The sequence below is a fragment of the Cnephaeus nilssonii genome (genome assembly GCF_951640355.1).
Source record: "Cnephaeus nilssonii genome assembly, chromosome: 3".
NCBI lineage: Eukaryota > Metazoa > Chordata > Mammalia > Chiroptera > Vespertilionidae > Cnephaeus > Cnephaeus nilssonii.
The window spans coordinates 52,403,443-52,419,904 of record NC_137074.1 but is presented as its reverse complement, the minus strand read 5'-3'; the positions used below and the strand labels follow the sequence as shown (position 1 = coordinate 52,419,904).

General features: G+C 34.9%; 1 protein-coding gene across 9 annotated transcripts in view; it reads right to left on the bottom strand.

Moving 5' to 3' along the window:
* Positions 1–249: 249 nt before the first annotated feature.
* Positions 250–16,462, bottom strand: part of DLG1 (discs large MAGUK scaffold protein 1) — a 254,396-nt gene continuing 238,183 nt past the window's right edge. For 4 of the 9 annotated variants that reach the window (XM_079766510.1, XM_079766515.1, XM_079766516.1 and 1 more), the window contains 3 exons: positions 15,037–15,146; positions 3,489–3,580; positions 301–2,582 (listed from right to left, as the gene is read on the bottom strand). In XM_079766510.1, the coding sequence (XP_079622636.1) occupies positions 2,476–2,582; positions 3,489–3,580; positions 15,037–15,146 (309 nt within the window). In that variant the 3' untranslated portion in view covers positions 301–2,475. Of the gene's footprint in view, positions 2,583–3,488; positions 3,581–15,036; positions 15,147–16,462 lie in introns of all 9 variants that reach the window. The other 5 variants (XM_079766511.1, XM_079766512.1, XM_079766518.1 and 2 more) reach the window with 4 other exon arrangements.

Here is a 16,462-nt window from a genome sequence, read left to right as displayed (position 1 = left end):
TTGAAGAACATGAGGGCTAGTTAAGAGGGGCCAATCCGTGTGCAGTCGGAAATCTGCATATAACTTTTGACTCCCCCCAAATTTAACTACAGTTATCGCTTGGTATTGGAGGACCACCCACAGATACCAAAATCCATGGATGCGCAAGTCCCTTATATAAAATGGCATAGAACAATGTACAGTCAGCCCTCTGCATCCATGGATTCCCAATCCATGATTGGCTGAATCTGTAAATGGGAAACCTGGGGATACAGAGGGCTGACTATATATTTATTGGAAAAAACCACACACACCAAAAAACAACCACATATAAGTGAACCTGTGCAGTTTGAAACCCATGTTTTTACAGGGTCAACTGTATTTTCTTACAAAAACATCAACTTACATAGTAGGGGCTCAATATATATATTTTAATACATAAGTGGCATAATTTATAACCTCTCTATATTTTACATGTGACCAGTAAATACTTCAAAATGTATTATGCTGGGATCTTGCTATATGGTGATTTTTGGGGCTCTTGAATAATTTTACAATACTTTTAAAATTATATTTGGTTTGGTACCAATCTACTATATTTAGTATAACAGCTACAGTATTGTGTTAACATACTCAATACCAACCTACAGAAGAAATTTTGATTAACTTGCCTAATGGCTCTTAAATTGTTTATAAATTATGTGATGCCCAAAATTGTTTTAAGAAAATGTTAGCTTGCAAAATAATATTTTTCTTTCAAAATTCAAGACACGTTTAACATATGGATTTCACAATAAAGTTTATTAGCTGTTCTCCTCTTTCTCATAAATGGAATGGATAATGTTGATAATTTTTTACAAACCAGTACTCATTGTTTAAGAAACTGTAATGTGGAGGTTGTCAATAACACATATTTACTAAACAACACCAAAAAAAGCAATGGAAGCTAAACAATATTATTAATATAAAACACCAGAGAAACTGATTTCTGAAATCATATCTACCTTTCACTACAATTTCTTGAAATTGTTCACCATGAAGATCTGTGCAACTCTAGTGGAAAGCAGCCACGAGAGATGAAAGGTGTGCAGTCTGAGGGGAAAACACTCACATATATGAGGTTTTTTGCCTGTTTTCCTATTAATGAAAGGAGAACTGAAGGAGAGGCATATGACCAAATTCAAACCCAATGACAAGAATAACAGTAACAAAAACAAAATCAAACCAACCAGGAACCATTTGAAAACTTTTATAGAAAAGAGGAGAACATGCATACTTTTACATGTAATCTAATTTCCCTAAAGGTTTCTTTCCATAACCACCATACCCCTGTTTTCAGTTCACATGATTAAGGAAGATAAAGTCTAATCAATTAAAATTTAATTAAAAACAAACAAACAAAAAGAGTAGGTGGCAAAAGAAAAAAAAATATTTTAAATATATATGTTTGTGTGTGCAACTATGTAAAGAAAATAATTCCCATAGTTACAGAGTTTAGTTAAAGAAAGTTTTATATATATTTATATATATATAATATTTATTATAACAAAATAGGCAGTTATTGTGGGTAAAATATTCATTAAAATCTGACCCCTAAGGATATGTTTAAAGTTTAGACTATGAGTTGGACTCCTTTTCCATGGTCATGATTACTATATCACCACTATAATGTTGGTTTTGTCTGTACTTTTGTCTATGAAATTTTCTCAACCTTATCTGTAAAAGGTGAGCTCCCCCTAGCACCTAAACATGGCCTCAATTCAGAAATGTGATGCTTATTACATATGGACAACTTTTGTAAGAATAGTGTTGCACAATTATGTTAAAAACATTTAAACATTGTTATCCCTAGCAGATGTATTGGAAATAAAAACACAAAGCACTTAAAACAATAATAGACTTTAAGAACTCTTATGAAAAATGAATATCCCTTGTGAAATTAAGAAAGTTAATCCAGACATTAATTTTGAAATTAAAAAACATATTTTCTTATTTGTCTATAATGAAATATCTGTTGAGATAAGACAGATCAATTGAGAAAAGGATTTGAGAACTAGTATATTGGCCAAACCATGCTATTAAAGTTAAGCGTGCACTGTTGCTCCAAGTTTACTAAATCATTGATTAAAACCACTTTTCTTTCATTTATATTGAAATTTGAAAAAATGTATATAAAGCTTTTCTGAAAATCTTTTAAAGTTACTTTCCCTTAAACATTAAGGAATTTTACCACAATTTCCCCATCTTCCCAAATTCTTAATAGCTGGTCAGGCCATTCCATTTTCAGTTCTGAAAAATGGCCACAAACCAGAAGTGATATAAAATAATACAGATGCTACAACTTGAAGGAGACACTAGGTTGCAAAAATAAGTGCGATTTGCAGACCATGATGAGTGGGATAAGATTCAACATGGAAGGAGTATAAAGACAGACTCCAAAGGAAAGGGAAAAGAAATGTCAAAGAAAATGAGACTGGAACAGAAAAACATCAGTCCTCATAACTTTTCTTTCGCTGGGATCCAGATATAAGGACCAGACTGTTCGTCTATGATTTGCTTCACTTGGTTGTAAATGTCTTCCAGCGTATCGCCCTGTACAATAGCTGTAATAAAATCAGAAACTTCCATTAAATTGTCTATCTTCACCATTATAATTATTGGTGAAATAGTAGATGCCAAATCTTAGAAATAGTTATTCATTCAGGAAGGGATACCATTTATGTATTGTTTGTTTAGTTAAACTGCTCATTTAATTAATTTTCCTATTTGTAAAATTTAAAAAATTTTATTTTAAAAACTGATCAAAAAGTGGGATTTGGTAATTTTTACTTTCTCTTGTGTATTTGGGAAATACACACTGAAGTATTTAGAGCCAAAAGAGTATCTGTCTGCAACCTACTCTTAAATGTTTCAGAAAAAAATTATAAATGTGGTAAATGTTAACATTTGGGGAATAAGGAGTAAGAGTAAATAAGAATTGCTGGTACTTCTCTTACAATTTTTCTGTAAGTCTGAAATTATTATCATGGCACTTATGGTACTTAGTGTGACTACCAAATATACACTTACCATTACTTTAAACAAATAAATGACAAAAAACTGTTCAAACATACCTAAGGGGTAATTTAAAGGACAAAATGAATTAGAGATTATTTGGAAATTGCTACTCACTCTTTTCTTTTTAAAGAAGTAATATCTTAAAACAGATCAAGATTTATAAAGGATAAGAGAAAAGTCAATTTCATAGAAGAAATAAAATCTGAGTCTATTTTTCTCCAGTCATGTGTGAGTTATTCTTATACATGCTATCCTAATCGATAACACAAGAAATACTAAATTTCAAGAGTCCTCATCACCACTGCCTAGGTTAGATGTGTTATTCTAAAAATGATAGTATCAATTACTACTGGTAGATGTGGGCATAGTTCAAAATCTTTTTCAACGGGTCACTTCATATGGCTCCAAAGCAAAATTCTATCATAAAGGGCATTGTCACATATGATGCCAACCTGTGAAATGCTCAGTAAATTCTTGTTCCAGCTTCATGGCTCTCTCAAATGTTTTTCTGGCTTGTTCTTCTGTTAGTCGCTTATTCATTTCCCTATGCAAATAAATTTAGAAATTGGTAATTACTACATTATAATATTTTTTGAAGAAAGATGACAAAGGAGAAAAGACATAAAAACATAAAATCATGAAAAGTTGAGCTCTGTTGAGACAATGAAAGTCATTAAAAACTAGATTCAGTCACTGAATATGTAGCTTTATACTTGGAATGACAGAAGGGTTTTAACACATCTTTGCATTGGCTCAAGGCAGCCAAAAGACTAAGATTCAACAGTTTAGATTTTGATAAAAATTTCATATTTTAATATGACTTACGGATCTCTTACCAATTCATAGATGATAAAAGGGACATAAACATTAAACAACACTATGATAAGGCAATTAGAAAAACATAGTCTGGGGAAAACTACAGAAGAAATGATTTAGTTTCTTCAATAAATAAGTAGGGGAAAAAAGATATGTTTGAATCAAGTTCCAAGTAAGGTCTATTCATGGCAATTTGGAACTTGATCCAAACAAATTGAAAAACATACACAAAATTTATAAAACAATCAGGAAAATTTGAACTGATGATATTTAACGAGTTACTAAGTGTGACATAATGATGTTTTTAAATAGGAAATTCCTATCTTTAAGAACATACTGAAATATATGGATGAAATCATATAATGTCTGGGGGGGGGCAGTGAAACAAGATTGATCATAAATGATAATTACTGTTGCAGCTGAATGATGGGTACATGGGAGTTAGTTTCCTATTTAAAAGAGTGAAAACTTTTAATATTTCACCATTAAATATGATGTTTGCTTTTGTATTTTGTAGATGACCTTCATGAGATTAAGAAAATTCCTTTCTATTGTTTCTAAAATGTTTTTGTCATGAATAGATAATTTTATCCAATGTTTTTTCTGTTTATTAAAATGATCATATGCTTTTATACTTAAATCTGTTACTGTGGTACACTACAGTGATTAAAAAAAGTCAATAATTAAAAATTGTGGCCCGGCTGGTGTTGCTCAGTGGTTGAGCATCAATCTATGAACCAGGAGGTCAGGGTTTGATTCTCTCTCAGTCAGTGTTCATGCCCGGGTTGCAGGCTCGGTCCCTTGTGTGGGGCGTGCAGGAGGCAGCCGATTAATGTTTCTCTCTCATCATTGATGATTCTCTCTCTCTCTCCCTTTCCCTTCCTCTCTGAAATTAATAAAAAAAACATTTTAAAAAATTGTGCTAAAATATACATGACGTAAAAGCTACCATTTAAGCCAGTTTTACATGTACGGCTCAGGAGTATTAGTACCTTCCTTCATGTTGTTGGAACCATCACCACCATCCATCCTTATAATTCTTTTCATCTTGTAAAACCAAAATACAAGACCTATTAAAAATAACTATTCTTTCCTCCTCCTAGCCCCTGGCAACCACCATTATACTTTCTGTCTCTATGATTTTGACAACTCTAAGTACTCCATGTTAAGTGGAATTTGTCTTTTTTGTGATTGGCTTATTTTACTTAGTATAATGTCTGCAAGGTTCATCCATATTGTACCACATGGCAGAATTTCCTTCCTTTATATGTATATACCATATTTGCTTATCCATTCATCCCTCGATGAACACTTGGGCTTCTTCCACATTTTAGCTATTGCGAACAATGCTACTGTGAACATGGGTATACAAATATCTTTTCAAGACACTAATTTCAATTCTTGTGTGTATATATCCAGAAGTGGAATTGTTGCATCGTATGGCATTTCTATTTTAATTTTATTTGAAGAACTGCCATACTATTTTTCATAGCGGCTGTACCATTTTACATTCCTACAAGTGTGCAGGAGCTCCAATTTTTCCACATCGTTGCCAGCACTTTGTGTGTGTGTGTGTGTGTGTGTGTGCGTTTTTTGATAGTAGCTATCCTAGTACGTGTGAGGTGGTATCTCACTGCAGTTTTTTTAAATAAATCTTTATTGTTCAGATTATTACAATTGTTTCTCCTTTCCCCCCCCCATCACCCAGTTCCCTCCCCCCCATTGTCCTTATCCATAGGTGTATGATTTTTGTCCAGTCTCTTCCCATACCCCCCACACAGACACCCCTTTCCCCCTGAGAATTATCAATCCACTCCCATTCTATGCCTCTGATTCTATTATGTTCACCAGTTTATTCTGTTCCTCAGATTTTGAATTCACTTGATTTTTAGAATCACTTGTTGATAGATATGTATGTGTTGTTCATAATTTTTATCTTTACTTTTTTCTTCTTTTTCCTCTTTTTAAAGAATAGCTTTCAGCATTTGATATAATACTGGTTTGGTGGTGATGAACTCCTTTAGCTTTTTCTTATCTGTGAAGCTCTTTATCTGCCCTTCAATTCTGAATGATAACTTTGCTGGGTAGAGTAGTCTTGGTTGTAGGTTCTTGCTATTCATCACTTTGAATATTTCTTGCCATTCCCGTCTGGCCTGCATAGTTTCTGTTGAGAAATCAGCTGACAGTCGTATGGGTGCTCCCTTGTAGGTAACTAACTGTTTTTCTCTTGCTGCTTGTAAGATTCTTTGTCTTTTGCCCTTGGCATTTTAATTATGATGTGTCTTGGTGTGGTCCTCTTTGGATTCCTCTTGTTTGGGGTTCTGTGCGCTTCCTGGACTTGTAAGTCTATTTCTTTCACCAGGTGGAGGAAGTTTTCTGTCATTATTTCTTCAAATAGGTTTTCAGTATCTTGCTCTCTCTCTTCTGGCACCCCAAAAATTCAGATATTGGTACGCTTAAGGCCATCCCGGAGGCTCCTTATACTATCCTCACACTTTTGGATTCTTCTTTCTTTCCGCCTCTCTGGCTGGGTGTTTTTTTCTTCCTCATATTCCAGATCTTTGGTTTGACTCTTCGGGTGCGGTGGTCTACTCTGTATATTCTTTATTTCAGACAGTGTATGCATAATTTCTGACTGGTCCTTTTCCATTTTTTTTGGTATTCTCAATTAGGTCCTTGAAGGTCTCTTCAAGTTTCTCAGCGGTTTTTAGAAGATTCTTGAGTAACCTTATAAATATGATTCTGAACACCGTGTCGTCCATTAGTTTGCTTTATCTATCTCTCCTACTTGTGACATACTTCGACGTCTCCACATTTTGGCTGCCTCCCTGTGTTGATGGAGTGGCTTTGTGTGGTCGGTGACCTATAGGGGCCGGTAGCTCAGCTTCCCCAATCACCCTAGGTGGTTGCTCTTGGTACTCCCCTTTGTGGGCTGAGTGGAAAGTCTTGGTGTAGTTAAAAGCCCTGATTGCTTTGGTACACTGGGAGGAATTGACCTCCGGTCCAATTGGTTGTGAGGGCCTGCTGTGTCTATAACGGAAGAATTGCTGTGCTGGAGACACAGTAGGGCTTTGGTGCTCACTGAGTCTGCCTCTTGAATGTGTCCCTTATGAGAGTGGTTGAGGTCTGGTGTCGTCCACACCGACAGAAAAGTCACTCTCACTCTCCAACCGATGGCCGAGAGTCCCGTAGGCGTCTGGGTCCCCCGTGTGTCCCCAGAAACTGGAGTTCAGAGTGGTTGGGATTGTTGGTATCACTGGCGGGAATTGATCTCCAAGCCAGTTGGCTGTGAGGATCAGCACTGTCTCCGCTGGGAGAGCTTCTGTGCTCAGCTTGGATGGGGCGGAGTCTCAGGGTGGCGCAGATAAGCTTTGGTTTCCCGTCTGCTCCGCCCTAAGAGGGGCGGTTTCTCCGTGCCCGAATTAATGGCTGCGCGCCTCTGAGAGAAGGCAGCTTTCGAGCCTCTCCCGCTGCCTAACAGACCAGTTTCTCCCCAGCTGGGGCTGGATTTCAGTGCAGACCGGAGGCTTTGTTTTTCTCCCGAACGAGAAATCCAGTCACTGGGAGGGCTGTGCTCAGCTTGGATGGGGCGGAGTCTCAGAATGGCACAGACAAACTTGGTTTCCGTCCGCGCCACCCTAAGAGGGTCGGTTTCTCCGTGCCCTAATCGATGGCTGCGCGCCTCTGAGAGAAGGCAGCTTTCGAGCCTTGCCCGCTGCCAAACAGACCAGTTTCTCCCCGACCACAGCTGGATTTCAGTGCAGTCGGGAGGTTTTGTTTTTCTCCCAAACGAGAAAGCTAGCCACGCAGCGTCTGCTGCCCTCCCTCTCCGCGCGCTGCGAGCAAGCCTGCCGTGTATTCAGCCGCCCGCCCTTTCCGCGCTCACGGATCTCCGCACCTCCACAGCTCCTGAGGCTCAGCGTCCCCCTCTCTTTTTTCTCTAGTTGTAGGTTTTCCACTCTGCCAGCTTTCCGGTGGTTCTGGACGGTGTGCGCTCTGTTTTCCAGTTGTAGTTTCAAAATTGTTGTGGTAGGCAACAGTTAGGTGTTTACCTTATGCCACCATCTTGGTTTCTCCTCACTGCAGTTTTGATTTGTATTTCCCTAACAGTGATGTTAAGCATCTTTTCATGTGCTATTATTGTTCATTTGTATATCTTCTCTGGAGAAATGTTTATTCAAGCACTTTACCCATTTTTGAATTGAGTTGTTTTCCTATTAAGTTTTAGGAGTTTTTGATATATTCTGGATATTAATCCTTTATCAGATATATGATTTGCAAATATTTTCTCCCATTCTGTGGGTTGTCTTTTTACTTTGTATATTGTGCCTTTTGACACAAAAAACACTTAAATATTTATGAAGTATAATCTTTTTTTTAAAAAAAAATACCCAAGGATATGTTTTCACTGATTATTAGAGAGAGAGAGAGAGAGAGAGAGAGAGAGAGAGAGAGAGAGAGAAAAGGGGGGGAGGGGGAAGAGGGAAAAAGTGGGGGAGCGGACACACACACACACACACACACACACACACACACACACCAGTCAGTTGCCTCCTGTATGTGCCCTGACCAGAGATTAAACCCGCAACCTAGGTATGTGCCCTAGGAATTGAATCTGTAATCTCCTGGTGCATGGGATGACACTCCAACCAAGTGAGCAACCTGGCCAGGGCAAGTCTATTTTTTTGATTCTTTCGTTATCTACACCTTTAAAGTCATAACTAAGAAAACATTGCCAAATCCACTATTGTGAAGCTTTTGCCCTGTTTCTTTTCCCAGGTTTTATTGTCTTATATTTAGGCCCTTGGTCCATTTTCAGTTTTGTGGAAGGCTTAGGTAAGAGTCCAACTTCATTCTTTTGCATGTGGGTATTGTTTTTTCAGCACCATTTGTTGAAAAAGACTGTTTTTTCCTCTCCTTTGAATGATCTTACATCCTTGTTAAAAAGCAATTGTTTATATTCATGAAGGTTTCTGAGCTTTGTATTCCATTCCATTGGTCTATATGTCTCTCTTTAGGTCAATACCACACTGTGATGATTACTATAGCTTTGTAGTAAATTTTGGTATTAGGAAGTGTGAGTCTTCACGTTTTTCTGTTCTTTTGAAAGGGATTGCACTGCATTGCATCTGTAGATTGCTTTGAAAAGTTTTGATATTTTAACAGTAAGTCTTTTTCCTAATCCATACACATGGAATGTGTTTTATTTATGTCTTCTTTAACTTCTTCAGTGTTTCATAGTTTTCATTGTACAAATCTTTCACCTTGGTTAATTTTAGGTATTTTAATCTTTTTGATGCTATTATAAATGAAATTGTTTTTATAATTTCATTTTCAGATTATTCACTGTATGTGTAGAAATGCAACTGATTTTGTTGACTTTGAATGCTGCTACTTTGTTGAATTTATTAGTTCTAATAGCTTTTATGTGGCATCTTTAGAGTTTTCTATAGATAAGATAATATAATCTAAAAACAGAGATAATTTTACTTCTTCCTTTCCAGTCTGGATGTCTTTCATTTTTTTTTTTTTTTCCTCTCACTTGGGACAGTTTTTTTCTTTGATCTGGCCAGAACTATGTTAAATAGAAATGGTGAAAAGCAGGCATCCTTGCCTTGTTCCTAACCTTAGAGAAAAAGCTTTCACTCTTTTACTGTGGCTTTTTTAATTCATGGCTTTTATATTAAAGTAGTTTCCTTCTCTTCCTATTTTGTTGAGTGTTTTTATCATGAGAGAGTAAGAGTATTGTCAAATGCTGTACCTGCATTAGTTGAGATGATTGTATGGATTTTACCTTTCATTTTGCTGATGTGGTTTATTATGTTTGATTTTCATGTCAAATCATCCTTACATTCCAGAAATAAATTCTACTTTGTCATCGAGTATAATCCTTTTAATATACTGCTGAATTTAGGTTGCTAGTATAATGTTGAGGATCTTTGCAGCAATGTAGTTTTCTTTCCTTATAGTGTCTTTGTATCAGGGTAATACTGCCTTCATAGAATGAGTTAGGATATATTCTCTCTTCAATTTTTTGAAAAAGTTTGAGGATTTGCAGTAGACCTTTTAAAAATATTTGGTCAAACTCACCAGTGAAGACATCTGGTTCAGGATGCTTCTTTGTTGGGAGTTAATTACTGATTCAGTTTCCTTACTAGTTATAGGTTGATTTAGATTTTCTATTTCTTTGTGATTTAGTCTTGGTAGGTTTTATGTTTCTAGGAATTTACCCATTTCTTTTGGTGCTCAATTGTTCATAGTACTCTTATAGTCATTTTATTTCTGTAGAATCAGTAGTAATGTCACCAGTTTCATTTCATATTCTAGTAATTTGAGTCTTTTCCCCCTTAATCAGTCTAGCGAAATGTTTGTCATTTTTTGCCCATCTTTTTGAAGAACAAACTTTTGGTTTCACTGATTTTTCTCTACTGTTTTCTATTTTGTTGATCTCTGCTCTAATCTTTATTCCCTTCCTTCTGTTAGTTTTGGGTTTTGTTCTTCTTTTTTTAGGTCCTTAAGTTATAGTTAGGTTGTTAATTTGACATCTTTCTTGCTTTTTGGAGAATATTTTTTCCATTGCTTTTCAAAGAGACTGGAAGAAAGAGAAGGAGAGTGGGAGGGGAAGAGAAAGAGAGAGAAACATCGATGTGAGAAGGACACATCGACTGGCTGCCTCCTGTATGTGCCCCAACTGGGGACAGGGAGTGAATCTACAACCTAAGTACATGCCCTTGACTGGGAATCAAACCTGAGATCCTTAGGTGTGAGAACTGATGCTCTAACCACTGAAGACCACTGGCTAGTGCTTTCTTGCTTTTTAATGTAAGCATTTATAGCTATAAATTACCTTTAGCACTGCTTTTGCTGTGTACCACACATTTTCATGTTGTTACTGTTTTCATTCATCTCTTAAATATTTTCTAATTTCTCATGTGATTTCTTCTTTGATCCACTGCTTAATTTCCACAATTTTGTCAAATATCCAGTCTTACTTTTGATATCTAAATTCAACCTACTGTAATCAAAAAATATACTTTTATGATACTTATATTTTAAAATCTATTTAGGCATTTTGCCACCTATGGTCTATCCTGGAAAATGTCCCATGTGCAAATGAGAATGTATATAGGATGGGGCAAAAGTAGGTTATAGTTGTGAGTACAAAAAACAGCTATTCTTGTATTATTTTCCATACAAAGAACTATAAACCTACCTTGGCTCCATCCTGTAATCTGTTGTTGTTGGGTAGAGTGTTCTGTATGTGTCTATTAGGTCTAGCTGATTTATTGTGTGGTTTAAGTCCTCCATTTGTTTACTTATTTTGTCTGGTTGTTCTATCCATTACTGTGAGTGGGGAATTGAAGTCTCCGACTATTATTGTAAAACTTTCTCCTTTTATAATCTCACGATAAAACAAATGGATGAGGAGTTGCTTCATATGGATGAACAAAGAAAGTGGTTTATTGAGATGGAATCTACTCCTGGTGAAGACACTGTGAAGATTGTTGAAATGATAACCAAGGATTTAGAATATACATAAACTTAGTTAATAAAGTAGCAGTTTACTCTAATTTTTTAAAAACCTTTTATTTCTATTTATTAATTTTTAAAAAGTGTTGTTTTTCACTTAATAGGATATTCTTTTTTAAAAAAATACACTGAGTGGCCAGATTATTATGCGTTCAGAGATCATAATAATCTGGCCACTCAGTATATATCTTTATTGATTTCAGAGAGGAAGAGATAGGGAGAGAGAGAAAAACATCAATGATGAGAGAGAATCATTGATCGGCTGCCTCCTACATGTCCCCTACTGGGGATCGAGCCTGCAAACCAGGCATATGCCCCTTGACCAGAATCAAACCTGCGACCCTTCAGTCCACAGTCTCTATCCACTGAGCCAAGCTGGCTAGGGCAGTTTATTCTTTTGAAAGAAGTTCTACTGTGGGTAAAATGCTATTAAACAGCATTGCAGGTTACAAGAGAAGCCATTCATGAAAGAGTCAATCGATATGGGAGACTTCACTGTTGTTTTATTTTAAGAAACTGCCATAGCCACCCCAGCCTTTAACAACCAGCACCCTGGTCATTCAGCAACTGTCACATCCAGGCAAGACACTTCACTGTCAAAAAGATTATGACTTGCTGAAGGCTTCGATGATGGTTAGCATTTTTAGCAATAAAGTGTTTTTTAATTAAGGTATGTACATTGTTTCTTTAGACATAATGCTACTGCACACTTAATAGACTATAATATAGTGTAAACAAAACTTTTGTATGTACTGGGAAACTAAAAACTTGTGATTTGCTTTATTGTAATATTTGCTTTATTGTGTTGGTCTGGAACTGAACCTACAATAGCTCTGAGGTATGGATATACTTTTGTGTGTAGTGGAGACTGCTCATTTTCATTGCTATAGAACATAAATTTTCAACCTGTATACCACAAGAATTTTTAAAACATGCATTACCTGACTATTTAGTTAAGGGCATTGACCTCTTTTCCCTTAGTATTAAATAAAAAACAGTGACAACAGCCAGCACAATAGTCATTCGGTGTAAATGAATCAAAATTATGCATTTTTTTGTCAGATCAGCAAAAATTTATTTTTGGGTGTGCTGCAGAATTTTAGTAATTAGTTTATGTGTGCCATGAGATGAAAAAAGTTGAAAATCACTGCTGCAGAATATTTCATTGTGTGACTATGTCATAATTTATTTATGTATTCACTGATGGGCATTTGGATAGTTTCAATGTTTTGATTATTTTGAATAGTATTTCTGTCAACAACCTAGTACATGTCTTTGGTAAACATCTGTAAACATTTCTATTGAGTACATATCTAGGAATGAGACTTCTAGTTCTTAAGTTATGTGTATGTCCAGCTTTAGAAGATACTATGAACAGTTTACAAAGTAGTGTTATGAGTTTCAGTTGCTCTATATCCTTGCCAACATTTGACATTTTCTTTCAGCGTGTGGGTGGTAGATTATGTCACTGTGGTTTTAACTTACATTTCCATGATTAATTGATCACCATATCTCATGTTTACTGACTATCTGGATATCCCCTTTTGTGAAGTGTCCAAGTCCTTTGCTCACTGATTGCCTGTGCTAACCTTTTTAATGTCTATTGAATGTGTAATGATATTCCCATTTTAATTCCTCGTATTATTTATGCCTTCTTTATTTTCTTTCCTTAGTCTTTCTTATTAACATTTTACAGTATTTTCAAAGACAATATTTTTGGTTTTGTTGATCCTTTCTACCATAATTTTGTTTTCTATTTCATTAAATTCTACCTTCTTTGAGTTTAATTGACTGGCGTTTTTCTAATTTCTCAAGATCTTAGATTTTCAACATTTATTCCTAATATTTGACTTCTAGCATTCTTTCCTAATACTTACGGTTATAGATTTCCATTAGCAAGGGTGCTAGATCCTCCAAGTTTATTTACTTGACAATTTCATTAGCATTTAGTTCAAAATACTTATTAATTTAGGCTGATTTCTCATTTAGTTAAAAACATTTATTAATTTAGGCTGATTTCTTTTTTGACCCATTCAGAAGTATAATGCATAAACCCCAAATACATGGGAATTTTCTAGTGATCTTTTCATTATTGATTTCTGTTTTAATTTCATAATGGTCAGAGAATATTTGTTTTCAATCATTTGTATTCTGTAGCTTAGCATAAGATTAGTTTTGGTAATTTTATGCACGCTTCAAATAAATGTGTAAATTTTGCTGATGTCAAGTGTAGTTAGTGTTCTACATATGTAAGGTAAAGTTTGAAATATGTGCTGTCCTATATCCTTAGTGATTTTTTGTTTGTTTTCTTATTCTATTACTTTCTGACTGATGTGTTAAGTTCTCCCACTATGATTGGGGATTTTTCTTTTCCTGTACAGTTGTCTATTTGTGCTTTATATATTTTGAAACTGGGCTATTAAATGCAAATAAATGTCTAAATAGATCTTCCTGATAGAGTGAAACTTTTATTTTTGTAAAATTGCTCTTTTATATCTTTATTAATACTTCTTGCTTTAAACTATACTTTGATATAGTAATATAAACCAGCTTGCCTTTAATTTTTGCATGGTATATCTTTTTTCTATTCTCTTACTTTTGGTCTTTCCATAGCTTAATATTTAAGGTGTGCCTTATGAAAGCAACATATAGGTGAGAGGTTTCATACACACTATGACAAAATATGGTGACTTGGTATACTGCATATATTAAGATAAAGGAATTTGAAAAATGACAGGTGCAGGAAGAACTCCGACCTACCCCTGAAGTAGGGCATAAGATCCTCATGTGAGAGATGACCTCCCTATACCTGGAGAAAAGCAGCATTCCTGGAGGGATGCTAAGAGGAATTTGAATGAACAGGCCTTGGTAAGTTTCCTCTAGTTTACTACTCTGAGCTCATATCCTATCACATTTTCCTGTGACTTTCTACTCTTTGTCAAACCTAGTATAAAAATGCTCAGGTTTAACCATTTCTTTGGATCTTCATTTTCTTATGAAGGCTTCTATGCCATGAAAAAATTAAATCTGTAAGCTTTTCTCTTGTTAATCTGTCTTTTGTTACAGAGACACAGCTTAGAACCTAGAAGAGTAGAAGGAAAGTATTTTTTCCTCTTCTGCAAAAGCAACATACAATTGTTTTTTCTTCATCCATTCTGATGATCTTTGTTCTTTAACTGGACTATTTAGTCTATCATTTAATTGATGAAATATTTGAGTTCATTTATACCATATTATTATCTGTATTCTTTTTGCCCCGCCTACAATGTTTTTATTTGCCCTTTTCTGTCTTCTTTTAGTTTTTATTTAAATTGTATTTCTTGCCCTCTATTATACAACATTTTATTTCTTAATGGTTACTCAGAGCTGTACTGCTGCTCCATTCAGTGGGTATTAGCCAAATGTGACTATTTAAATTTAAAATTCTAATACATGTTCCCTTATACTTAAGTATATTAATGTTGGTGATGATGATAGTTTATATCACAGAGTGCTTACTTAATCTTCACAACAATCCTAAGAGGTGGGTATACTATTAATTTCTCCATTTTACAGATAAAGAAACTAAGATACAGGGAGGTTAAGTAAATTACCTAAACTAATAAGTGATAGATACTGAATCTCTACTTTGAGCCTGTGTCTTATTTCACTTACATGATATTTTCCACGGATTTGGGCTTAATAAAAATGGAGATTGGGTAAAGTTGTGCAATCTGTAATCTCTTTATGGCATTTCCAGACACATCGAGGATACAGTGTTTGCCCTAAAATAGAGGGAATAAAAAAGAAAAACAAGTGAAACAAATATTTTCAATAATATCAAAGATATATTTCCTATAGGTACAGAATTAGAATTATGATATTTTTGGAACCTGTCACTTTAAGCAAACTTGTCATTTTTTGTTAGCAAATTAAATAAAGACAATGAATAATGACTATGAATAATTAATTTTCCATTCTCAAATATTACGTTTAAAAAGGAATGAAAATACATTAAGAAACCTGACTCTCGCCGAAACAGGTTTGGCTCAGTGGATAGAGCGTCGGCCTGCGGACTGAAAGGTCCCAGGTTCGATTCTGGTCAAGGGCATGTACCTTGGTTGCGGGCACATCACCAGTAGGGGGTGTGCAGGAGGCAGCTGATCTATGTTTCTAATTCTCTATCCCTCCCCCTTCCTCTCTGTAAAAAATCAATAAAATATATTAAAACAAAACAAAAAAAACAAAAAAACCTGGCTCTCATTATTGTCAATATATTAATTTGCTCAACTCTAGAATATACATTAGTTTCATAACTGTTAGCTCATACCACTCTGAAAAACAAAAGAGTTCAATATTTGTTTACAGATATTTTTGTATTTAGCCTGTAATTCAGGATTATTGTGATTAAGACTCTCTTCTCTTCCCCTCCTCTTTAATGCAGTGATTCGTTTGAAATATAGTTAATTTAGTTCCTGTTTGTATATCATTTTTCATTTCCCTCACCTTTCCTTTTTATTTTTAAAAAATGTATAAAATGTTAACATAGTTCTAAAAGTCAAAATTATATAAAAAGGTATCCTTGAAGAAATGTCACACCTTCATCCTTTCTCTTCATTTCCATCTCCCATCCTTTTCTACCCCTTCCTCTGTAGCTAACCAATCTCATTAGTTTCTAATTTATTCTTTCTATATCTTATTTTTGTGTGAATTGTGTATTCATATCTTTTTGTCTATTATTTTATTAGATTTTTGGTCTCTATTTCCTTAATTTTTAAGAGTTCTTTATATATTTGGAATATCAGCCCCTTGCTTGCAATTTTTTTCTGTCAGTTGCTTTTTGACTTTGGTAACTATTTTCCAATAGTTTTTGGAAAAGCTTTTTTTGATAAGTAAAAACCATTTTTATTTTTAATGTGGTCAAATTTATCAGTCTTTTATTGGATCCGAATTTTAATTCATAGTTAAATACTTGCACTATGACTAGGTTATATTTTCTTCTGTCAATTGTATTACAGTCAACGTTTGTGTATAGCGTGAAGTGTGGTTTTAAATTAATTAACTTATTTCTAGTCGTCCCAGCACTATTTACCAAAAAGTC